Genomic DNA, 25,773 nt, shown 5'->3' with positions numbered 1-25,773 from the left:
AAGATGTATTTACTATCAATATCCAGAGATATCCCATTAGAATCAAATCAGCAGCTGCATTGTTTCCTTAGGGACTGTCTTGCTCCCTTTGCATAATGTGATGGGAGAAGCACAGTCACCAGCAGAGCTGAGATGGCTGACGGCAGCCGTGCTGGAGCAGAAAGACCTTGCCGGGATTTTGGAGCCAGGGCACTGAAGGCAAAGAAGGGAGAAGGAGGCCACGGAGAGCAGAGGTTAGCCTGGGCAGAGCCTGCCAGGATCTAGGGAGGATTTGGGCTCCCCCATCTGCAGGGCTTCCCCTCTGAGTCGGGCAAGGTTGAGCTTGTCCATTCATGGCAATCTGGAATTTAAAGGATGAGGTAGATGGCTCAGTTTGAACATCCTGTTCTCCTCTTCTGCCCAGAGATCAAATCCCTTCTTGCCCAGAAGTAACAACTGTTTCCTCTGAAAACATCACTTGGGGCTTTTTGTCACAGCTCTTTAGCCACTGAATCGATGCTAGGGTGCACAGAGCAGAAGCAGGGCTGCCTGGCACAAGTGTGAGTCTCTCTTCTGGGGGCACTTCTCCAGCTGGCGTGCACAGCTGCCCCCCCGGTCCAGATGAGTGCCGGTGCTGCCCCTGTGGAAGAGAGACTCCAGAGAGGCTGATGCCCTTATCTGCAGAAGAGCACAAAGGGAGAGAAAAAGGATGGCATCCACAAGAACCGTGAGCAGCAGGACACCAGCCAAGGCTGACATTGCCTTGGATGTTTTGGCAAGAAGGGCTGCTTTGGTATCAAGGTTCCTCCAGCTCAGCCTGGAATAACAGCCATGTTATGACCAAAACATATGGAAACCATCCATGCAAATCCTTCCAAGTGGTGGAGAGGCCTAAAGGCCAAGTCATCTCTCCCACACCACCCAAAGCCCAGGTGAGGTGGCTGGGCACAGGGCTATGATTAAAGGCTGCTGGGCCAGCTGCAGGGCTACTCACTTGGCCAGGGGTGCAGGGTGAAAACCTATTCCACAGCAGCTCTTAGGTCAGCAGTAGTTTGAAAGGATTCACGTCATGGGGCCGTACAGCTTCTCCACATGAGTTTCAGGAGAGGCAGGACAGGAGAAACCCAGCCTTCTGTAGGGCCAAGGGATCCCTTGGGCACAAGAGCAGTGCAGTGCCACAGGTTTGCATTAGCCAGAGCTGCTGGGGGGCAGCTGACATTGCCTACAAGTGCAGTCAGCTGAACTGGGGCAATGGGCAGGACTCCCCACAGAGCATAGTTAGCTGGAAAGAGACAGAGCATAGTTAGCTGGAAAGAGGGAGTGGGAGTCTCTGTGCCAGAGGAGACAGAAAAGCCCAGGCTGGGCTCACTTATTGTCTGTGAACCTCTGCTTTAAAAAGACCCACCCTTTGCCAACCTGCTAGGAGTGACAGGGTTAGACGAAGACTTATAATTATGTTTTCAACCCAAGCAAGCTATGGGATAAATTGCACTTCTGATTTCTTTCCATTTCCAAATAATTATTAAAAATCCCATCTGCTTTCCAGCATGAATACGTTTTTCTCTGTCTGAGCAAGGAAAACAAGCCAGTCAATTCCTATCTTCCTTCAGTGTTTCCTGACTTTGCTCTCCCAGTCAGCTCAGTCCTAGATGCTTTTGCTTACCAGATTGCATACAGGATGACAGGTTCTTCAGAAAGATTAGTGCCAAATCCCCACAGAACAGGGAGAAGAACCCAGGAGTCCTGACGACCAGCCAGATTATCCTTGTACTGGAAGATGGCTTTTCTGCACATACCCCTGCACTCCCAGCTCCCATAGCAGCCCCTTCAGGTTATCCAAGGAGCAGCCATTCAGCTACATGCACACATTTGGGGGCCCTGGATATTCCAAAAGTAGCCTAGGACCCCAGTTCTCAGGTTTTTTATACCCATAGGATGCTTCAGTGTTTGGTAGTTGCCTTCAAGCTACATTTAAATTAAAATGAAAAACAAATGTGTAACCAAACTAAAAGGTAAAAGAACATAAGAATTAGTTTATACACTACACAGTTTAAATAGGTTTTAAGTATGAAAAAAATATGGCCCATTTGGAATTAAATCTGGCAAGGGATGTCAAGGACAACAAGAAGGGCTTCTTCAAATACATCAATAGCAAAAGGAAGACTAGAGAAAATGTGGGCCTGCTGATGATCGGGGTGAGTGCACTGGTGATGAAGGATACGGAGAAGGCAGAGTTACTGAATAACTTCTTTGCTTCAGTTTTTACTGCAAAGGCCAACCCTCAGGAATCCCAGACCCTGGAGACAAGAGAGAAAGTATAGAGAAAGGAAGACTTTCCCTTGGTCAAGGAGGATCAGGTTAGAGATCATTTAGACAAACCTGACACCCACAAATCCATGAGCCCTGGTGGGATGTACCCAAGAGTGCTGGGGGAGCTGGCAGATGTTATTGCTAGGCCACTCTCCATCATCTTTGAAAGGACATGGCGATCAGGAGAAGTGCCTGAGGACTGGAAGAAAGCCAATGTCCCTCCGGTCTTCAAAAAGAGCAAGAAGGAGGACCCAGGGAACTGAGGGACAGTCAGCCTCACCTCCATCCCTTGAAAGGTGAGGGAGCAGCTCATCCTCATGCATTTCTGAGCACATGAAGGACAAGAAGGTGATCAAGAGTAGTCAACATGGATTCACAAAGGGGAAATCATGCTTAACCAACCTGAGAGCCTTCTATGATGGGATGACTGGCTGGGTAGATGAGGGGAGAGCAGTGGATATTGTCTACCTTGACTTCAGCAAGGCTTTTGATACTGTCTCCATAACCTCCTCACAGACAAGCTGAGTACGGGCTAGATGAGTGGCCAGTGAAGTGGACTGAGAACTGGCTGAATGGCAGAGCTCAGAGGGTTGTGACCAGCGGCACAAAGTCTAGTAGGAGGCCTGTAGCTAGCGGTGTCTCCCAGGGGTCAGTGCTGGGTCCAGTATTGTTCAACTTCTTCATCAGTGACCCGGATGAAGGGACAGAGTGCCTCCCCAGCAAGGTTGCTGATGATACCAAACTGGGAGGAGTGGCTGATAGCCCATGTGCTGCCATTCAGAGGGACCTGGACGGGCTGGAGAGCTGGGCAGAGGGGAAGCTCATGAAGTTCAATAAAGGCAAGTGCAGAGTCTTGCACCTAGGGAGGAATAACCCCAGGCACCAGTACAGGCTGGGGGCTGACCAGCTGCTGGACAGCAGCTCTGCAGAGAAGGACACGGGAGTCCTGGTGGAGAACAAGCTGACCATGAGCCAGGCACATTCCTGTGCCCTTGTGGCCAAGAAGGCCAGTGGTATCCTGGGGTGCATTAGGAGGCAGAGCATTGCCAGCAGGTCAAGGGAGGTGATCGTCCCCCTCTACGCAGCCCTGGTGAGGTCACACCGGGAGCACTGTGTCCAGCTCTGGGCTCCCCAATACAAGAGAGACATGGAGCTACTGGAAAGAGTCCAGTGGAGGGCTACTAAGGTGATGAAGGGACTGGAGCACCTCTCGCACGAGGAAAGGCTGAGAGAGCTGGGACTCTTCAGCCTGAAGGAGAGAAGACTCAGGGGGAATCTTATCAATGCGTATAAGTATCTGAAGGGAGGATGTAAAGAGGATGGGGGCAGAGTCTTTTCAGTGGTGCTCAGTGACAGGACGAGAGGCAATGGGCACAAACGGAAACACAGGAGGTTCCATCTGAACATGAGGAAAAAGTTCTTTGCTGCGAGGGTGACTAAGCACTGGAACAGGCTGCCCTGAGAGTCTCCTCAGGGAGGAGTTGTGCAGTCTCCTTTGCAGATATTCAAAACCTGCCTGGACATGATTCTGTGCTCTAGGAGATTGTGTTTGAGCAAGGGGGTTGGGCTAGATGATCTTGAAAGTTGCCTTCCAAACTCAACTATTCTATGATTCTGTGAAAATCAGCCTATATAGTATTGAAGGCAGCTCCAAAAGTGTGTCTTTTTTCCCTGTATAAGCCATTGCAGATGATGATCCCTCCGAGCCAGGCGGGATGGGGTCAGTGCACCCATGAAACCTTCAGTGTGGAGCTCCCCTCTCTTGAAGGGATTAGTCACAGCCAACTCACCAGTGTCTGGCTGTCCTCCTCCGCCATCCCACAGGGATGCCTGTACCCACTGAATGGCCCATTGATGACCAGCTACTCACTGTGGCAGAGGGAGTTCATAGCAGGGGATGGAGAGCCAGGCTTGGAGGGTGTCACAACCCACTCAGGAGTGGTGCAGCAAGGCAGGAAAGATCAGCTGAGCAGCGAATTGCTTCTCAGGTCAGGGTCTGAGTGCTCAGAAACACTTCTCCCTCTCATCATAGGTACTGGAACATTTTCCTCTGAAGTAAAGTACGTCATGAAGCCAGATGCTTGTTGGAGGGGAGACATTTGCCATCATATGCATTAACACAGCTCTATGCAACACACAGAGCAGGGCTGCCAGTCACCTTCTGAGATCCAGTGACCACAGAAACACAAAACATCATGTAGAAGACCAGATGCCCAGCTCCTAATTTCCCTTGGCTCAGACAAGGCCTGCATGCAGTGTTCGACAGCAGGTTTTTCTCCAGCCTCCTGAGCAAATGGGACAGGAGCAGTAATCTGCTGGCAGTATAACCATGCTGGCCCTCATTATGCTGGCTGGGGAAGGGACTCTATAAAATAAACATGTGCAGAGGCCAGGAAAATAAATGCCGCATCCTTATTTAAGCACCTTGTGGTAGAGCACTGGGGCGCACAAGCACTTAAGCTGCAGCTAGAAAGAATGAATCCTTCCCCATCTCCTCTCCTTCTGTATCCTCTGCTCACTGTTCTTCTCCAGTCATTGGTTGTCATGCCCCTTCTTCTCCCTTCCTGCTGTGTGATCTCTCTCCAGTCTCTTAACCTTGGGGATATTTGCTTTTAGAGCTGGGACAGCCCTTGCAGGAGATCCTCTCCCAGTGAGGAGTGGGCTCTCAGAGAGCATCAGTGACAGCTTTCTGGCATGCTCTGAGCATCTCTCCTCTTCCTCCAGGTGCAAAGCAGTCTCTGGAGGAGCAGGGTCAGCACTCGTGCAAAGGCTCTGCCACACCATCCCTGAGCAATGCTCTAGAAAACACCGGGACCATGAAGGGCTTAGGAGATAACAGAAGCCGCCACCTCTCCGATAACCTGGACTCCCCTCAGGATTCTCTTTATGCCCCTCAGGACAGGAACCCTTATCTCCTCAGCCCCACTGACTCCTACACCATGGACCCCCGATTCCCAGCCCAGAATACCCTCCATGGTGACTGCCTCCTTCCACTCAACAACCAGATCTCCAACAGCAGCACTTTCCCCCGCATCCATTACAACTCCCACTTTGAGGTCCCAGACGAGAACCCTTTTCCGAGCCATGCTCAAGCCACTAAGATCAACCGCCTGCCTGCAAACCTCCTTGACCAGTTTGAGAAGCAGCTGCCCATCCACAGAGATGGCTTCAGCACCCTTCAGTTTCAGAGGAGCGATGCAAAGCACCGGAGTGAGAGCCCAGGGCGGATCCGACACCTTGTCCACTCTGTCCAGAAGCTATTTGCCAAATCCCAGTCTCTGGAGGGCCCCACCAAAGGCAATGTGAATGGAAAGAAAGGGGCTGATGATCCCAAGCAGAACCGGAGGAGCAAGAGCAAAGATCGGGCAAAGACCTCTGAGCCCAAGCGTCGAACAAGATCCAACATATCAGGTTGGTGGAGTTCAGATGACAACTTAGACAATGATACCTGCAGTTACCGCAACCCAATGGGCCTCATGACACTGGGCCGGCAGCCAGACCACAGCCAGCCGAAGTACTTCATGCATGCTTACAACACCATCAGCGAGCACATGCTGAAATCCTCCAAGAGCAATAACGACCTCAAGGTCACCCCTTGCACCAATATCCCCATCAACAATGAGTCCAACTACATTAAGAGGGGTTCCTGGTCTACACTGACACTCAGCCATGCCCGGGAAATGTGCCAGAAGGCCTCAGCCACGATCGACAAAGCCTTGCTGAAATCCAAGTCCTGCCATCAAGACTTGGCCTACCACTACCTGCAGGTGTGTGTGTGGGGGGGGTGTCACAGCTTTCTCCATGCAGAGAGAATGTGGGCTTGGGAGGAGGTGGAGGATACCCTCCTTGTGGGCAGGCGATAGGCCCTATCAAACAGCTCATCTGCTCCAGATGTCAGCTGTGTCCTCAAGTTATCCCAGTCCCCACTCGGCACAACCCAAGCCACCCCACAGCCCCCAGTGGCACATTGCCAGGAAAGGGCTGGGGAGGATGAGGAGAGGTTAAATTCTGCCAAGGCCCCAGCTATGCAGAGGGACAGAGTGTCACACCTCCTGTGGGGACACTGGCACTGGTGCTGACAGGGTCTGGCTCCCTCAGCTGCAATGCTGCCCCAGGGTCCCCTTTTAGCCTCTATGCTTGGCCATGGAAGCATGAGGAGGAGCCACTGGGCCCATGGTCCCACATTCCCCACAGCACCATGGCTTCGGCATCCTCTTTTGTGACATCCATTCACTGGGGGAGCCCTGTGCCCTGAGCACACACTCACTGCCCACCCAGATCCTGCAGATGCCGAAGCCAAGGTGAACCCAGCTCTTAGACAGCCTGACTCTTGCCTGCGCGTAGCCATTTCTGCTCCCTGCTTGGGCAGTTAGTTACATATACCAAGGGGCTGTGGCTCTTGTCCCACCCCAACTTGAAGGCTCCCTGGCCTCTGCCCAGGCACTGCAGTGATCCCACCATCCAGAGGACACCAATAATAACTGACGCTTAACCCCTTATATCCACACCTCGCAAGGATGTGTCAGCGTGCCCAGTAAGCCCTGCTCTGCACAGCTTCCCGGGAGTGCTGGTAGGAACAGCAGCTCAGCAGGGCATGGCTCCATTTGCTGGCTCACACCACATGCAGGGAAGTGGCTGTGGGATGAGGAGAGCAACACCGGCCTCCCAGCTTGCATGGCAGAGGCCTGCATGGCTAATGCTGGGGGGGCCACAGGTTTGAATCCCCTGTCCTGATAACATCAGGTCACTTTGGAGCCTGCTGGTTTCAGAAAGTATCACTTGAAGAACATAAACCTGGTTGTGTCCCAGACAGAGGAATGAAGATAAATAAGCCAGGCCTGGATGGGGGGAGGCAGGGGAGTGAATAATCAGATGGACTATGTATGTAAATCTCAAGCATCTTTTTTTAATGCAAAGGTGTCACTGGCTCCCCTGGCTGTGGCCAGTGGGCTTGAAGGCTTCAAAGAGCAATGAATTATTGAAGCACATTCTGCTTCCAATATCTTGCTGGCCCCTTCTGCAAATCAAATTATGGAAGGACTTATTGCATCAGGAAAGTCATCAGAAAAAGGTTCTTGGCCTGGTTTCTTTTTCTTTGCCCTCCTTTCAGTTAAGTGTTAGGAGATTAAAAAGCTGGAAACAAAATCTCCCCCAGTACCATTCCTGCTCTGTGTGGTGGCAGACAGCCCAGCGCAGGTGGCCTCGAGCACGATGACCCCCTGCAGCCCCTCACTCAGTGCTCACACACCTCTCGGGATACGGCCGGACTCAGGGGTACGAGACTGCCCTGCTCATTTATTCTCAACCCATGTAATGAGCCTCCGTTTCTTGACAGCCTGACCGTGGGCTGTGGGCACAGCTGGGTGGCGTGAGCCCGGCCAGCAGCTGGGCAGCCCCACCGTTCGGCTGGGAGGAAACGGGTGCCGCCCTGCTGCAGCCGAGCGAGCTCCCGCCGAGGTGGGAACAGCCTCTCAGCCCTGGGCCAACCGACGCAGGCAGCAGCCAGGTAGGGATCTTATTTTGAGAGGAAGCTTTTGCCCAGTTACGTCCCCTCCCTAACCCTCCTGGGACTGTCAAGCGGGGCTGGCAACCCTGTGCCACAAAACTCAGAGCAGAAACAGTCCAGGTAGGGATCAGCCTGTAGCCTGCTACCTGCATGGCTTGAGGTGAACCTGGGGGATGCCAAAGGGTGTGACTGGTGTCTCGAGGGCCTGGGCCAGCTCCCCTGTCCAGCAGTGCCTCAGCAGCAAAGCCAGAGAAGACCCAGGACTCTGAGTCCAGAAGATGCCCACAAAAGCCGACAGATTGTGGCTGCTCAGGCTGACCTTGCCCCCAAATGCCTAGTGTGAACCCCTGAGGACAGGGCTAGGAGCACCTAGGGCCCTTAGGGCAGAACGAGGCAGTGGCATCCAGATCCATCCTCAGCCTGGGAAAGGGCCTAAGCCAATGATGAAAAAGTCACACACAGAGCCTGGAGTGTGGGAAAAGTCCATTTGCAAGGCCATGTGTCCTTTGCCACCTGCTCCTCTGTCACCCCTTCTCTAGAGTAGGACAGGGCCCCCCCTCGCACCTGTTTGTGCTGTGGCAAGGAACCACATGCCTCTGCACAGCAGAAAAGCTGGGTGCTTGGGAGCACGGGGTGCTCTGCCTTGGTGCTGCCAGGGACTGCTCCAAGGGAGAAATGCCCAGCTGGGCCCAGAGGTGGAAGAATGCCCACTGGACCTGAGGGCAGGTAGGAGAAGTGGGCTGGAGGCAGATTCCCCAAGCCTCCAGGCTGGGGCAAGCTTATTCACTTCCCCTGCTCTATTTGCAGGCTCTGACTAGGCTTGGAGCCCATCAGGGACTGCTGAGAGTCTTTGCGATGTTTCCAGGCCCATTCCCAGACCCATACATTGGAGCTGAGAGTGGGTGATCGCCCAGCTCCACTCCGGGTACAGTTCCATCCCCTTTGTGCGTGGGGTTTCTCCGGAGCAGCCCTCAAGACTACGCCACTGTCCTTAGACAGAGGGCTGGAGAACAGCCCTCGAGGAATGGAGGCCTTGTTCCTTCTTCCCTCTCCTCTCCTCTGCTTCAGGAGGACCCTACGTGTGGCTGGCAGTGACAGGAAAGAGACTGAGAGGGCAGGCTCCCAATATCCAAAAAGCTCCCTGGAGTGAGAGATGCCCGGAGAGAGCAGGACAAGTGCCAAGCAGGGGAAAACAGGAACTGGCAGGGCCCAGCAGCATTTCTGTGTTCTGCACTGACTTCAGACCCACATTGCACGGGCACTGAGATAACATTGAAAGGGTGGACAATACTCTCAGCTCTGGGCAGCCCAGTTTATTTATGAAAGCTGCCTAGCTAGGGAGGGAAAACCCCATGCTACCAAGGCAGTGCTTTTTCTATCAGCACTGCAGGTGTACATGAAGAGATATTGTGGAGTGGTCTGGCCTTGCCCATGGCCAGTGTTATTTGTCTCCCCTAAACACCTCCCAAAATAAGCAGCGAGGCAGTTAGAATCCCAGCTGCTCTGGGCCATATGTCAGGGAGCTGAGTGGCCACGAAGGGCCCTGCCATCAGTGGGACAGCTGTGACTCCCCAGGTGACACCATGAGCACCATTAGCCTGCACCATCACCCAGATTAGCCTTCCAGACCCCTCTTACAGCCAGAGGACACTGAAGCCTCTTTAACCCCCGAGTAGCTCCAAACATACATTCATAAGCCAAGATGGGCAGCCCGTTCCATGCCAGTCACTCCACAGATCCTGGCGGCCCTCACACCAACCCACATAGCTTCTGGGGGCAGGAAAGCTGGCCCAGGTCCTTCCCAGAGGGTCCCCTTCCAAAAGGACAGATGGGGCCGATAGGCTCCCGCTTTCTTCCTTGGAGACATGGCTGAGGCCACCCATAGCTGTCTACGGACACCATGCGAGACCCAGCCCTTAAGAGAGCAGCAGGGTACCCTCATTAAGCTCATTCTCTGTGCATTGGAGCCTGGCTGCATGGCACATACATCCCTGCATGCTGTGTCTAGCTCTGTGTGTGCCTTGACGGCTGCATTCATGTTTGGGTGCATGTCCATGTGTGCTGGGGCTGGGCTGCATGTTGGAGCTGGCACACATGCAAATGGAAACCCTGTTTGTTCTGAAAGTCTCTCTTCTCCCCAGACTCCCCTAAACAATGGGAACAGCACAGCTCTTCCATCCTGGCCCACAGCCCGGGAGGTGAATTTTTCCCCTTCACTGCTTTCTCCCCTCTGTTAAGGATCTGTTTGTCTGAGTAATTAGGGAATGCCCCAGGCAAGCTTAGGGTAGGAAGAACCCTCTGCAGTCACTTCTTTCCTTTCTTCTCCACACTTAGCTCATGATACTGAGGGCAAAAGAGCCAGAAAGCACTGCTTCCCTGCAAAGTGCAGTATTATGTCAGGATGGTGCCAGGGGAGCCCAGTTCCCAGGGATGGATACATGCTTGGATCCCACATGCCTGCACCAAGAGGCACTATGTGGACTAAGACAAGGCAGGAAGTGGAGGGGCGATCTGCACCCTGAAGTCTGGCAGCATACCTCTGCTGTCCATGTCCAGCAGCCACCTGCAAGAGCTTTGCAGATGAGCTCAGGATCTGCTCAAAACCTTCATGAGAGCTCTGTTCCTGGCCTTCCTCTTGTCCCCACCCCTTTAACAACAACAAAACCACCATGTTCAGAATCAAGCCTACATTTGGGAAAGCAGAAGGAAGTGCAGCAAGGCTCCCATGGCCCATAAGGGACATCCTGAGCTTCTCTGTGCATGGTCTACATGCAACATATGGCAGCTCTCATCCCCATTTTGTCCTTTCTCTAATACATGGGCTGGGTTCAGTGTCTCAGCTGCCATGAAAGGTATTGCCATTGAGGTGCTGCCTTGGCTGCTGCTGAGGTCTGTCCCTTGATAGCAGGGTGTGCTCTGGGCTCTTCACCTGCACTGCAGAGCTTTAGAGACTGTGGGATAGGTTTCTCAGGTCCTCAGGTGCCTGAAGAGGCAAAGAAGTACCCAGCAGGATCCTGAAGAGCACCTCAGGAACTGGCACTGCTTTAGAAGTGCTTGTGTCTTCAGGTGCAGCACCTTTGAAACACTGGTCCTGTGCTCTGCACCACAGGGAGCAAGGGCTTTGGGAGTCTCTGTGGGCTCTGTCTGCCAATTGGCAGCTCTACCCAGGATACTGCTCCAAACTGGGGCACCAGATTTAACAGGTTTCCTGCCAAGGATCTTTTTTGCCCTTGATGCTGTTAAGCTGGAATGTGGAACACCTTGAGGGCAACTTTGATTCTGGCATTAGCATCACTGCTTTTCCAAGGTGCAAAGTGGAGGAGAGGTGAGAGAAAGGAGAAGCAAGGCAGCTCAGTTAGGATCAGAGGGCTGTCGCAATGCGACGGGAAAGCTGATGGAGGCTGTTCCTAGGAGAGGGCTTTGCACTGAGTCCATATGGGGCAGGAAATGCTTTGGGATGCTTGGTTCACACTGTTGTAGACAAGCTGCACTATCAGAGATATACTGAAACCACTGGCTTTGGCGATGCTTTGCCCAGAGTTGAGAGTGCTCAAGGCCAGGAGGCAGATGCACAAGCCTAGGTTTTGCTGAGCTGATCTAGCCACAGACCCTACCCTCAAGCAGCAGAATTAGAGTAGCCACAAAAGCCCAAGGTTTTAATGCCACCTCTGTCTTCAGGCACTCTGCAGGAATGGGAAATGCTGGGAGAGGTGGTCTCAGCACCCCACTGCCCCATGAAATAGAACATCTGCCCCTGCAGAGCAGACGGCTGTGTCCCCCTCACCCTTGTTTGGCGTACCTGAATGTCATTCTCACCTCCTCAGCCAAGGTCTGTGGAGTCCAACCCTGTTGCCCCCTCACCCCAGCCCCTTGCTGGCCCAGGAGCCTTGCTGGTGGGAGGCTGGTACTCATTCTGAGAAGGCAAGCAGCAAAATCCAATCTCAAGTCAGACCTGACTCCAAGGTGGCCAGTATAAAAGTGCTTCCAAAGGCTCCTGTTCCCTTCTTTAGCAAAGGTCAGAACCAGCTACCCGATGGACCCATGGGTGATGGAGAGCTCTCCTGTGGCAAGGACTGCACCAGGGAGTGGGCTCAGTTGGAGCCAGCATGGTCCCTTCTGAGTGGCCCATGGGAGACCCTAGCATGCGTAGCTGGGCTGGGGCACAGAGAGGGCTCACACAAGCAAGAGAAAGGGACTCCACTCTTGCTTTGCGGGAGCCTGCAAGATTATACCCAGTAGATCCTGAGCTGGACAGCCTTGCTGCATTGCAAGCAGCCAGCCCAGAGGCCATTGCCAAGCATGAAGCTGCAAGAGGCAGAATGGGAAGAAGCTGGGAAAACCTGCAGCAGCAGGGCAAAGGAGGCCTGGCAAGGTTTGTGTCTCATATGCAGGACTCAATCCACACCAGCAACAGGATGCCCCTGGCTCTGCTCTGTGCCCTCAGTGTACTGATCTTGGCTGAAGGGTGCATGTCATGGTGGGAGCCCCATCACCAAAGTGATCCCACCAGGCTATGTGGTTCTGCTAAGCATAGCACTGGGGTCACCTTTTGTCTTCTGCTGAACAAACAGAGCAAGCAGCAGGCCGGGGGACCATGGGGAAACCCCTGGCTCCCCTGGGCAACAGAAAGCCCTCGTAGTGAGCTAAACTATTGTGCATCGATTGAGCCTGCTTCTGGCACTACCCAGGCCCTCCCTCCTCAGGGCAATGGGAAGCCACTGCTTGCACAGCCGCAGGTCTAGGAAGATGCTGCACCCCAGCAGCAGTAGCACATTGGACCTTCAGCCTGGCTCCATCTCCCACAAAACAGGCCTGCTGCAGAAAAGGAGGGGGGACAGGAAGTAAGCTCTGCTTAACTGCTCTGGCTAATAACAGTTAGCTGCAATATGGCTCTTTGCATTCCCAAAGCACTATATAAACACTGGCTGATTAATCCCACAGCTCCCCGGGGAGCTGGGTAAATCCAATAACTCCATCCGGCAGAGTAGATGTGGACGTTCTTGGCAGCATGAGTTGCTCTCAGCACAAGGCTCTTCACTACTCACAGTGATCCCCAGCCAGCCTACTTCCCACAGCAGAACTGAGGGACTTGGGGCTGTCTTGGTCTGTGCACGTTTATAAGGTAGAGAAGAGATCAGAACTCAATATCCGCAGCTTTCCCTCTCTGTCACTGCCTATTTTGTACTGCAGTACCTGCAGTCAGTGCAGCAGTGACAGGTGTTTTTCCAGGGTGTTGTACATACCAGTAGCCACAGCAGCCCCTGTTTCAGAGAATGCCCTTGCTGCCCAGAGAGACAGGGCAAACAGAGGACAGTAATGTCCAGGCTGGGAATGGAGGCCCAGATGCATGAAGTGGCTTTGCTAGGGCTGTGCAGCAGCTAGTGACCCATTTGCCTGCCCTTCTCTCACAAAGCCAGACAGTGCTATTGCACACCTTGGATGTCAATAGCAGCAGGACAGACCTTTGAGCAGGGAACCTCTTAGGAAACATTAAAAGAGGTTGCTTTTGTCCTGACAAATATCCCTTGCTTCTCCTTCTCCACATTTCTTCATCTCAAGGGTTGGTGTTCAGCTACAAACCAAGTTAGCCACAAGACCAGGACTTGCTCCTGGCCAATTCAGGTTACCTCATCTCTCTCCTGACCTATCTCATACCACATGTGGCTCTGGTCCTGATCAGTCCTGTGTTGATGTCTCGTTCTGCAGATGGCCAGCTGCCTTGACTGTGCCCTTCTGTCAGCTATATAAACCCTTCACAGGTGGGGACAGACTGTGGAATGGTGTTAGTCACTTGAATTGCTCTGTGCTTCACATCTCTAGTGGAAAACACCAGCTTGTGCATCTCTAGTAAGGGAATGGAGACTGTTTCTGCATTAAATTAATGTCAGTCATTGTATAAGTGAAATTAGAAATGCTTTTCTTGTGTGAGGTACTATTCAACACTGTATAGAGATACCAGTGCAAGATGTATGTACCCCAGCTGCTACAGAGGGACTTGTGAGGACCTAGCTTGGCTTCAAGAATGACTTAGAACTGCCAAGAGTCACCTTCAACTCAGACACCTTACAAGGAGATGGACCTAGTGGAGGTCTGGGTTCTGGCTAACTAGCCACAGGTCCTAGTGTGTGACAGCTCATGTTGGCCTTGGCCTGAACAACATGTGCACTTCACATTAAATGAGCATGGGCTTTGCATTAAACAAGAGTGTGCCACTCCTGTCCCAATGCCCAGCAGAAAACTGGCAAGGCCCTTCCCTTCTCACTATGTCTGGCATTGTTCATCTTAAATCAACCATGTAAGCATGGTCCATTTAAAGGTGGCCTGCAGTTGTGGTTGGATTAATGGTTGTGGGTAGATGTGTTAATATTGAGGCAATCAAGCATAAGGCTTTCTGGCATGGGCTGGCAAGGGAGGGTCAGAAAGGAATTGCTTTGCCCATTCCCATTACACTCCAGCTGAGGGTCAGCCTTGTCACCAAGCCCCCGTGGCCCCCCGATCTCAGAGGCGCCATCCCTCATACCTGCTCATGCTCCCCTTGCTCTTGCAGGTGCCTCAGGGGGAATGGAACAACACGCTGTCTCGGGACAAAGACAGCGAGATCCCGTGTCGGCGCATGCGGAGCGGGAGTTACATCAAAGCCATGGGGGATGACGATAGTGAAGACTCAGAAACCAGCCCCAAACCATCCCCGAAAACTGCAGCTCGGAGGCAGAGTTACCTCAAGGCCACCCAACAGTCCCTGAGTGAGCAGAGCACCACCCAAAGGTAACGCTGGAGCTCCTCCAGGAACTCTGCACAGGCTCCCCAGGAGCGACCCCAGAAACGGTCCATGGGGTTTGGCCAGCAGCACCCACATGGGGACCCAACATGGGGATCAGAGCCCAGCAGAGCTCCTGCACACCAACTCAGGCAGGCTGCAGGGCAGGATAGAAGATGAGATGGAGGAATGGAGAGAGCACTCTGACTCTGGTGACTTCAAAACAGCCCTGGTGTTAAAGAGCCTGTTCTAGGTTCCTGTCCCCTCAGCAATGAGGAGTAAAGCCACAGGGCACTTCTTTGGTGAAACTGTGGATTTTCTCTAGCTAAGGATCTGCTCCTCCTAGGGAACAGAGATCCCAGCCCAGTGATGCTATTTAGACAGGGAAGATGCTCAGCCAGCATGGCTGAATGCACTTGATGTGCAGACCACAGGCAGCTGGGACTTTGTGGTATGCTTTGCTCTTCCAGTGCCCCAAGAATTGTGGAACCAGCCAGAAAGTGCCTGATGGGAAGATTAGGCTGAATAGTATCCTGCAGCCAGGAGAGACAAGCTGAAAGGCCCAGAACCAGGTGTTCCAGGAGGAAAACTCAAGCTGGCTTAATGTAGATAGCAGAGCAAAGGGTATACAACAAATGTGTGTTCTGGGCAAGGGGCTGGGTCCTTGCAGCACAGGGTCCATACAAACTACATGAATGAAGGTGATGCTATGCAATATATATAGTAGTAGGTGAACACACAACATAGCCACCTCATCTCCTCGCTGCCCCCCAAGTGCCCTGCTTCGTGGGAGAAGGTAGCGAGGGGCTATAATAGGCTATGACTGAAATGGGAATTGCTGGGGAGCAAGTGAGGGTGTGAAGGACAGCAGGACACAGGAGCAGCTACAGGAAGTGAACTGCTCACAGTTCTGCAAATAGATCCCAAAAGAAGTGAGGGAACAACAGACTACATGGAGACCCCTCATGGTGGCATCAGACTGAAGATGAGATGCCTCTTTCTGATCAGAGGCAAAATTAACTGCAGGGAGCCCTCGAAATGCCTGCTCTTAGTCCATCCCTATTTCTTGCCTTCACACACATTTGAGGGGGAAAGAGTTGGGTCCAGCTTTTCTGGAGTCCCTGGTGTAAAATACTGGGGGCTTAGAGACGCCCAGGTTGGGAGAGTCAGACCATTCCTATCCTGGGCTAGTTGTCAATTCAGGTCATTTCCATCAGGGTGTGAAACCTCTCCTACCTCTGGCCTGCTATGGCATCCAGCTGGAGTTCACGGATATGCAGCTTTGAGGAAAGGGTTGGAGCAGTGGGGTTGAGCAGAGAGGGCAGAGCTAGCTGAGCCCATGGATTAAGTTACTTGGGGAAAGTAATGATTCAGGGAAGCACTGAGGGCTGGCAATGCCCATCTCTGAGAGTGCATGATCTTAGCAAGAGAAGATTTGCTGGAAGGAATGATCTTGTCCCAGGAATGAGAGCGTTCTGCCAGCTCCTGGCGCTGTAACTCTGTGAGTGAAGCCAAATGTCCCAGCTTGCTTGTCCCCCGGGCCTCAGCCCTAGACTGGCGAGGTCTTGCGCTGGGCATGTGCCGAGCATTTTGAGTGTTGTGCCTGGCACAGGACTGATCCCAGTCAGTCCCATGCAGGAGCGTGAGCACGGCTGCCATCTGCCGACCGCCCCCTCAGCTTTCTCACTCCCTCGCATCCCGCCTTGGATGCTGTGGCTGGTTTGGTTGCCGTGAGGCCTGATTGGGGCCCCCCATCACGCTCTCACGCTGGTGGGACAGGCAGCTGGAGACAGGCTGACCGGGAAGCATCGGCAGCACCTTCTACAGTCCTTGCCCCAGCACAGCTCCTGTGCCAGCGCTCGCCAGAGCTCTGCACAAGGCCTGACACGTGAGACTGATTCTCCTCAGCAAGAGCTGCTGGCCACATCTCCAGTCTCCGCCAGCCAAGAGTCACCAGACCCGTAGTTCAGGACAGGAGGGACTTCAAAGAGAAAGAAAGCTGCAGTATTGGCCAGGACCGAGGCACAGAGGAGTGAGACAGGATCCCAGGTCACCGCCAGGTCCCAGCCCTGTGAGAGGATCTCTGCCCTTTCAAATAAATCTGTAACTGCTTTGTGACTCAGTTTCTCCATAGCCAGGCTGTGAGGCTAAATCAGGGGGTGAAGTCCAGCAGGCAAGTATGTGAAGCCCGCCAAGGACACTGCCTGCCCCAGGACATGCCTGACTGGCACCACAGGTGCTCAGCAAGCTCACAGATGAGACTCTCTCAAGCTAAGGGGAATGACACACTAAAAGGATAGTCCAGGGCCTGAGGCACAAAGTGGCCCTTGATGGGTAGCTGAGCTCAGCAGCAGGTCCCTTGGGGGCCGGGTGTCTCCTCCATCACCAGGCACAGAAGAGGCTGCTCCCCACTCTTGTTCATGCCCCAGAAGACACAGGAAGTGCCACAGGGCTTCCTTGGGGTCTGTCCCACTGCACAGGGCTCCTGTCCTGCCCTGGGCACACCTTAGGCTTAGCGCTTCCAGGGCAAGCTGGCTCACTGTCCCTCAAGGTCCCAGCCCTACTGTCCCTTCTGCAGGCCATGGTGCTCCCAGCCCTCTGAAGATCTGTGGCTGTCACTGTAAATAGTAGTGCTCTGGCTGTGCAGGGGGCTGCGGAGGGAGCCCAGCTCTTGGGGAACTGCTGCCATGCTGCCATGCCTGTGTGGCATTGCCAGCACCGGTGACCAGTCGGGCTGTACAAGTTGGGGGTGGATGCACTGGCGAGGGAGTCCCCCAGCACATAGGTCAGCCCAGGCTGATGAAGGACAGACCTCCTGCACCCCATGGCACTTCTGGATGAGGGGGACCGTTCATCCCAACAGTACTCTGTTAGGACCACAAGCGATTCAAAAGGGAGCTCCACAGCAGCTAACCTAGGCTGGCATGGCTAAACATGTCATCTATCATGCACGCAGCATGCCCTGCCACATGCCCAGGAACACAGGCTGTGCCTGCACAGTCCACACCTTTTAGCATGTTCATAAAGGAAAATACTGGGCTAACATGCAGGGTATGTGCTCAGGGTGGCAGGTTGTCACACCCGCCTGATCTGTGTGACACAGGCTCCCTCAGCCACACACAGGGTGTCATGGTGGCATAGAAGAACGAGAGAGTCCCATCCATCCCACATCGCTCCCGTCCTTCCCGCATCACACCCATCCTTCCTGCATCCCACCCGGCCCCTGTGTGCCCAGCTCTCAGCAGGGGCCATAGCTGGGTTGGGCTGGGTGCACGGCTCTGCTATTTTCCTCCTGCTGTAGAGGGTCCCAGTGAACCCCAGGACAGTGGCTCCCTCAGAGTCTGCAGAGAAAGCTGTTCAGAATATACTGAACCGCTCTGCTCCTGCAACACTGCTACTCAGGCTCAATTTGTCTCGACCTTCTTCCAGATAATCTTTTGAGTTTTTCTATACAAGTTAACAAAAAAAAAAAAAAAAATCCTGCAGATGTTTCCAGCTCAAACATCCACAAAAGTATAATTAAAAGCTTTTTCTCACCCCACTCCCCACCCCCTTCCAGCCAGTCTGAGTGGGGAAGAGCTGGCTTCTTCGACTTCAGTGCTCAACATCAGCCTGTGCTGGAGTTAGTCTGCAACCAGGGCATGACCATGAGGATTGGCACAAATCCTGTGTGCTCCCTGGCATTAGGCTGGACTAACCGGGCACGTGCAGTGCATTACTTGCAGTGGGGGCCAAGGTTCTGTCCCCTCTCCTCCTCTTGCACTCCACAAAGCCTTCACCCATGTGCCAGACCAAAGAGTTCAAACCAGGGATTGGCAAGGTGGGAAAGTGCTTCCCTCTATTCCAGGTGCTGCCACCAGGGCCAAGCCATGGACTCAGTGCCCAACACTGGCTTTATGCTGCCATGCACACCCATGCCTGACAGATGGTGCCATGGGGCAGGAGGGTCTGGCTCAACTGGCATGGTGTACAAGAATCAGCAGAGCCCCAGCACTGCCCTCTCTGTGCACATGCTCCCTCACACCCTTCTCTCTCTCCTGGCAGGAGCCTGGACCGCTTGGACTCTGTTGAGATCCTCCTACCTCCAAAGTTCCCAACCTGGGAGGAAGAATACAACCAGATCTCTGACAGCGTCAACGAGTCCAGTTGCATCAGCCAGGTGAGATGCTGGAGAGCTGGACCCAGCTGCACCAGCACACCGACCCCAAAAGACAAAGGAGGCTGGCTAAGGGGAAAGAGGAGCATCTCTCTCCCCCTACAGAATAAGGCTCCAGCTGCACTCCAGTAATGGGAAAACTAGTCTCTGGCACCTTTGCCAAAGCCTCAGGGCCAGCTTCTTAATTCTGATTCATATTAGACCCCTCTTGCTGTAGCTTTTGCCTCCTCTCAGCTCTGCTGGTGCAGCTGAAGTCACACTAGCCATGGCTACAGGTATTGCAGCCTAGAGCCCTGCACAGACCTTCATAGTGATGAGTAAAGCTCAGGGCTGCTCTGTGCACAAGCACGTGCAGCATAACCATGCAGGAGCCTGCACACAGCCTTAGTGAGAGCTACCTGCAAGGCAGCTTCCTCCCACTGCAAGCTCCTTGCACATGCTAGGTGGGCGCAGAGAGGTGACCTGCCCTGCCAGCTTCACTCATCCAAAAGGCACTGTGCAGCCTGGGGCCAGCTGCCAGGAGCTCTACAGAGCTAGAACTAGGGAAAGTAATCCTGCCGTTGCTTTACTCTGAAAGCCTCATCCCTTATGAAGTGGATTGGGCCTAGGAACGAGGTGTCTGTAATCCAGGAGACTGTCCTGCCAGCTAATTGGGAATGTCTTCATTGGATATTCCCACTCCCCATGCATCAGTGAAGGCAAAACACTTAGCTTAGATGGTCTCTAGGCAAAGCCAAGGATTCTAGTGGAGGCACTGTTGGTGGATGGCAAATCCCTTGCCACAGGGTGGGTTCATGTGTTCTGACCCTGGCCTCTGGGAGGCAGTCAGTTCGAACAGGATTTAACTGCCTGTCCCATGCTAAACCTCACCTTGGGACTAAACTGTAGTGGTTAAGGTCTGAGTGGCTATAAACCAGCTGCTTCTCAGGCTTGGAAATAACCTGTGCCAGGATATGGCCTTTGCATAGGTCCCATATGCTTAATCTCAGCCCTGGGACAGGGACTCTTCCTTTTGGTACACAGTCGGAAGTGTCCTGGGGCAGCAATGTCTCCACAAGCCTTGCCCAGCTGTTTTGCTGTCACCCTGAGCCTTTGTCATGTCAAGTCTCTGTTCATCTGAATATACATGGCAATGTGTGCACACATATGCCCCACTCTGAGCTGCCCCAGAGTTTGTCATCCCCACATGCTGCCAGTGTCCAACGACCAAGGAAGGCAGCACAACCCAATGGTTAAAGAAGTGGGCTGGATATCACAAGCCAGAGCATGGAGGAGCTGTGAAATTTGTGCCCTGGCACCCCCATACAGATGCATGGGGCTCTGAGTCCACATTCGTCTCAGCCTGGCCTCTCCAGCTCCACAGGTTGGTTTCTTCTGCTGTTACTCCCAGTAGTGTGGTTGGAGCCACCTGCGGAGAGCTTTGGGGAAGGGTACAGAGCATTGCTCACGGGGTGTACTTGTTCCTTGTGGTCAGTCTCGTTCTTTGTACATCAGCAACAATGTGCTGGGTGTTTCATTGCACAGAGAAAGAGGTCGGACCATCATACTCTTGTGCTTTGCATGTAAACCTGTGTCTGAAGCAAGGCCTCTGCAAGGAGGGGTGAGACAACAGGCCCACTGAATTTGTGCTCTCCCCCCGTCCAAAGTTGCCATTTAGCGGCTGAGCCCAGCACACCCACAAAAGCATCAGGAGGCTCTTGGAGATTAAGGGTCTGAGCCACCTGTGATGTGCTAGGAGCTGCACAGACAAACACCCCTTTCCAGATGTGGAGTGTTAGCCCTGTAATGCAGGTTGTATGCTAGCTGCCCACAGCACTCAGATCACGTGTGGGCTGGTGTCATCATTTGCACTTTGCCTGCCTTCTTCCAGACCAAGGAATCCACTTGCAGCTGGACTGGGATTTAGAGCCCCCTCCCCTCCCCCTCCCCCCCCCCAGATATTGTACATCTGTTGATTCAGGATGGACCTGGTACATCTACCTTGTGCGCTTGTCCTGGTCTGATCTTTTGGAAGCTCTGACCTGTCCTTTCATACTGTGAACGCCAGAGACAGTTCCTCCCCTGCCCTCACTTTTGTGTGACCTCCAACACCTTCTTTGTTTGTCCAGCAAGGCAGACCCTAGAGTCCTCCCAAAAAGGAGCATCTCCAGCTCTGCAAGACAAGTCCACTCCACTTGGTTTCACTTGGTTTTATGCCAATTGAGCTCCACTTCGCAAATCTCTGGAAATCTGGAGTTCTTCTGATGTGCATGTCAGCATCCACCTTTCACAGCAAGGGAACCAGTGGTTTGACAGAGCCAACTGCTGACCCCCAACACTGTACATCCACACTTTGAGCTGCCCCTTTCTGTGGAGGGGCATGACCCAGGCCCCAGACCCAAGTCCCTTCACGTTGGGTACATTTGGAACCTGGATTCTTCCCAAGATGGGTAGCCTCATGTAGTGAAGACCTCATAGGATGAATGTGCTCTGCAGAACTTGAATGGAAGGAACTGCCTGGAGAGGAAGAAAAGGGATTCCTCCCCACAGGCAGCACAGTGTCTGTTGTTATGCCAAGTGTGTGCTGTGGCTTTGCTATGGAAAGAAGGGAGTATCACTTCCATATGGGTTCTTCCTGGACTGGTGAGAGGAGAGGGAGCAGCAAGCTGGCCAGCCCAACGCCACGAAGGGCTAGATGAAGGCCAAGGAAATTTCCCCTGCCGTGGAGCACTCCAGCTGCCCATCCACTCAGGCTCTTCAAGTGTCAGATGCAGGCTGAGGGGGCCCATCACTTCTCCTGGACATGCCACTGAACTCCTGCAGCACTGAAGGGAAGGAACTGAGGTGCTGGCCAGATCAGTACTGGGAGCTTAGCTGGGGTGCTAACTGGGAGTCACACCAGCCCTTGTCCCACAACCACAGACATCGTGCATGTGCCAAGGGGTGCTGTAGCATTGTGTTCCTGCTGTCAGAGTCTAAGTGTGCCCTGTGTATCTATATATTTATATATGGTGCATACAACAGGCTGAATGCATCAATACCTTCTCTCCGGTTTGGCAGCGTCCTGTGGAGCTTTGCCTTGCCATGTCTGTACCACTGTCTGAGGAGCCTGAGTGGTGCCAGGCCACACCAGCATTTTGCTTGGTGTCTTACGAGTTCTGAAGTTTGTACTGAACTGTCAGCAGTGGTGGCCTCACAGAAAGGGCCGTCTGCTCCCATCGTCCTCAGTCCCTGTGCAGTGCCTGTGTGTGTGAGGGGCTCCCCCGTTCTTGGCCTTTAACCTTCTCCAACTCTTTCTTCCAGATCTTTGGACCCCCCTCACTTATCCCTCAGATATTTACCCATGGAGAGCAGGTACCGTCCCACTGGTGTTTCCCTCTTCCTTCCTCACAGAGCTTTCTTGGGTCACCCCGGAACGCTGCCTGGGGTGCGCAGGCAGGCTGTGGGGTCAACCTTCACCCAGCAGCCAGCAGGAAGAGGAGAAGAAAGCTCTCCCCAACCCGAGGCACTCTAGGGCAGCTGGAGAGCTTGGTTTTCCCCAGCCCTGGGGTGGGGGGGTTAGGGAGCATCAGTTTTGGATGGAAGCTGATGAGCTTTTTGAGCCAAACCTTGTGGAAATTGGAGAAAGGCTCCAGATACCAAAGCCAGGCATACTGTTCTTGAGGCCTAAGAAAGGGCCAGGAGAGACGGGAGTGGGCAATGGGTCCAATCTCAGCATCTCTCATCTGTATTTCAAAACACTTTGGTTTAGGCTGGCTGTGGTGTAACCTAGGTGAGCCCCTCCTGAGTTAAAGTTTCATCAGCTGCTGCTAATGGAGAACAGAGCAGGGCAGCGGGGGCATGGTGTGGGAGGGAGAAGCTGGGGGAGCAGCAAAAGCAGGGAACAGAGCTGCTCCTGCTTGGGGCACGCCATGCCTTGGCCCAGTGCTCAGCCATCTCCTGTTCCCTTGCCTTGGACAGGGTTGGGGTTGAATTCCTGATAGCAACACCACAGCACAGGTCCAGGTGGCCCTGGGCTAAGCATGTCCCCCCACCCAGCCCACACTTTCCCACCTTCTCTTTCCGCACTGCACACTGGTGTAGGGCTGTGCCATCTCCCCCAGGTGAAGGAACACACCTGACCTGATGGGGTCCTGCAGATGCATTTTGGGCTCCCCTGGCCATGCCAGTAGGCACTGGGAGACCTTTCAGAGGCTGAACAGGGATTTTAGCCTCACATGCTCTCAGCCTTTCCATCAAAGACTGGGGAGCGTTTTGCAGACACTGTGGTGGTAAGTCTCTCCTGCTTCACAAGCAGGGACCCTCTTGCCTTGGAGGATGCCCCCATCCTCCCTTTCTCGTGACAGAGAACTCAGGAGTCCTGCTCTGCTGCCAGCACTGACCACTACACCTCACAGTCTTGCCTACATATAATTGAAACCCACTTACAAATAGCAGAAGCGCTGGAGGACAGAGACCTCCGGGAAGAGGGAGACTAATTCACAGGGGAAGGAGAAAGGGAAGGGGCCTGGCTCCGAGCAGGGGGTGACTGGCTCTGCCCCTCTTCCTGTGCAGGCGGGAGAGCCAGAGCTGGGGGAGCAGTACGAGGCAGTCTGCGACTCTACCTACAGCGAGGCCGAATCAGCTGCCGTGGAGGTGCTGGACCTGCCGCTGCCCAGCTACTTCCGCTCCCGGAGCCACAGCTACCTCCGCGCCATCCAGGCAGGCTGCTCCCAGGAAGAGGATACGGGCTCTGTCCGCTCGATCTCCCCACCACCGGCAGGCAGCCTCAGCGGCAGCAGGACCCTGCCCAGCAACAGCAGTGAGTGCCAGCGGTGGGCCGCGAGGGGAGGCAGAGGGGAAGCGAGCGGATCAGAAACCAAGGGGTACAGGGCTGGCAGGGCACGGGGGAGGTTGCCACTGAAGGGCAGATTGCCTGGAAGGTGTTGAGTGTGCAAGGTGCTGTCCTCAGGTATCTGTGCGAGGTATCTCCAGCCACAGCTGTCCAGGAGTTCTGTGGCCATCTAGGGAGATCCTGTGTTTCTGAGCTTGTTCTGCGCTGGTGAGGGAGGACAGCAGCTAGTGTATGCGGCCAGGACGGATGGTTCCGGGTCTCTGCATGCAGGGGCTGAAATGGCAGACAAGGTCTGGCCTGCACAGTTAATGCAGCCTGTAGAAGTCCAGGAGAGCTCTCTCTCGGCTCAGCCAGGCCAAAACCAGATCTGAGTACTGCAGCTGGGAGCATCTCGTGGGACATCCACCTTGCCCTGTTGGGGGTCCTGGGAGGATGGGGAGCACTGACTGCTGTCTTTGCCAGCTGGGCTGGGAGTCCTGCAGGGCTGAGGGTGCAGTGGGAATCTTGTACAGGCAAGAAGCCTTTCTTCCACAAGCCTTGGTGCAGGGGCCAAGCAGCTGCTGAGCCAGCTATTGATAGCCACCTTCTTCCTCTTCTTCCTTTTCTCAGCCAGGCATCCAAGTGTCATTCCCCCAGTCTGGGTTACAGCAGACAGGTTTGACCTCTCTCCAGAATCCTTGGGAACAAAAGTGCGTATCAGGGACTCTGCATCATTTCCCCAGGGTCTGAGCATATCCTGATCTCTGCAGCCCCTTCAGTCAGGAGGACAAAGGCATCCGCCCCTGTCCCTCAGTGATGGAGAAGTCACAAGGCATTGGTGTTCACCATGAACTTTGTTGCAGGCTCCTCCAAAAGGCAGGACTCCTGAAACCAGGTCTGGGGGGACCAGATATGGGGCGAAAAGGCTCCTGGTGCGAGTTTGCCCCCTCTAGACTCTCAGGGATTGTAATTTCCCCCAGCAGAGTTACAGACAGGTCTGATCCTGCTGGAGCCAGCAGTCTGAGCAATGGCTGGTGAGGCTTTCTCCTAGCTGAGGATGAGAGGAGCAGGCAGGACTCAGAGGGGAACTGGACTTGAGCAGCACGGCCCACGTGCTGGCACGCCAAGTGTGGGGCTCACCAAGAGGAGTCCTGTGCAAGCCCAGGCATTAGCCCAGCTCCATGCAGAGGCAGTGCAGTGTCATGTGCTGGGCTCACAGTTCTCTCACGGCAGTCCCTTCCCTCCCCAGAGGCCAGGGCTGAAAAGGTAATGGGGCAGACAGCGTCACCCTGGCTGCACCCAGCCCTTGGGCTGCCACCTCCATTACAGCTGCCCGGAGACTAGCGTTCTTTCAAAATCCTCTGACAATGAGACACTAGGAGTTTGTCCTTTGGCTGGACTGGCCCCAGTTCCTCTCTTGGAGACATGCTGAGCTGCAGCAGCCACGCAGATATCTAATGCATCTCATAATATTTGCCCTTCTCCCATCAGGTGTACTCAGACTAGAGGCCCTGATCCAAACATCTGTGATATGGGGTAAAAACAAGTCGTGCTCTAAATTTGAAGGTGCTAGTGAGCCTTTCTGAGCCCCAGAGCCCAGCACCCTGCAGCTTCAGTGCACTATTGTCCCTGAGTGATTAACAATGTTATACTGAGCTCCAGATGCCCTGCCTGCCTCTGCTGACACTGGATGTGGGCATTATTCATTCCAGACAGGCCTTTCTCTTTTGATTAGTAATTACTGTACTGGACAAAAGCCTAGCCTCTCCCTCAGATATGAGTCAGGAGTGACTCCATCCCCTGGAGAACGGGAGAGGCTGAAGGCAGCCTCATCCAGTTGATGTTTCTAATCAGCTGGGCCGTCACTACAAAGAGGCAGTTCCCAGCCTTGCCGGAGAGCAGTCTCTTTGCCAAACGGTTCACAGGAGCTGGAGCTCCTGCTTACTGAGCCCTTTCTTCTCCAAAGGCCCTGTAAAGAAGGGAGCCGCTTTCTCTGCCACCTCTGGGATGAGCCAGGGCTGTTAACGCTCCCCAGCAGAACCACTGTACTCATCGGCAACGCTCCCCGAGGAGGCTCCCAGGACACTGGATATACTCAACGCCTTGGTGGGAAGCAAGGAAAGTGAGTGCTCTGTCTCCAGCTGGAATTTTGCCAGGACATCAGGATTACCAGTCTGAGACAGCTGGAAATGACAAGAGCTGCTTAGATCTTGCACTGGGCATCAGGAAAGCCGGTGAGGGAAGAGATGAAAGCACTGCTTTTCCATCTCATC

General features: G+C 53.8%; 1 protein-coding gene across 2 annotated transcripts in view; it reads left to right on the top strand.

Moving 5' to 3' along the window:
- Positions 1-25,773, top strand: part of DLGAP4 (DLG associated protein 4) — a 168,867-nt gene that overhangs the window by 88,838 nt on the left and 54,256 nt on the right. The window contains exons 3-7 of one of the 2 annotated variants that reach the window (XM_026100077.2): positions 5,014-6,056; positions 14,343-14,560; positions 18,597-18,711; positions 21,991-22,041; positions 23,242-23,488. In XM_026100077.2, coding sequence (XP_025955862.1) covers positions 5,106-6,056; positions 14,343-14,560; positions 18,597-18,711; positions 21,991-22,041; positions 23,242-23,488 — 1,582 coding nt within the window. In that variant the 5' untranslated portion in view covers positions 5,014-5,105. The remainder of the gene's footprint in view (positions 1-5,013; positions 6,057-14,342; positions 14,561-18,596; positions 18,712-21,990; positions 22,042-23,241; positions 23,489-25,773) is intronic. The other variant, XM_064521372.1, reaches the window with a different exon arrangement.

This window comes from Dromaius novaehollandiae, chromosome 16 (assembly GCF_036370855.1).
Source record: "Dromaius novaehollandiae isolate bDroNov1 chromosome 16, bDroNov1.hap1, whole genome shotgun sequence".
NCBI lineage: Eukaryota > Metazoa > Chordata > Aves > Casuariiformes > Dromaiidae > Dromaius > Dromaius novaehollandiae.
Note: the sequence above shows the minus strand (reverse complement) of the source record. Positions and strands in the feature narration are given on the sequence as shown.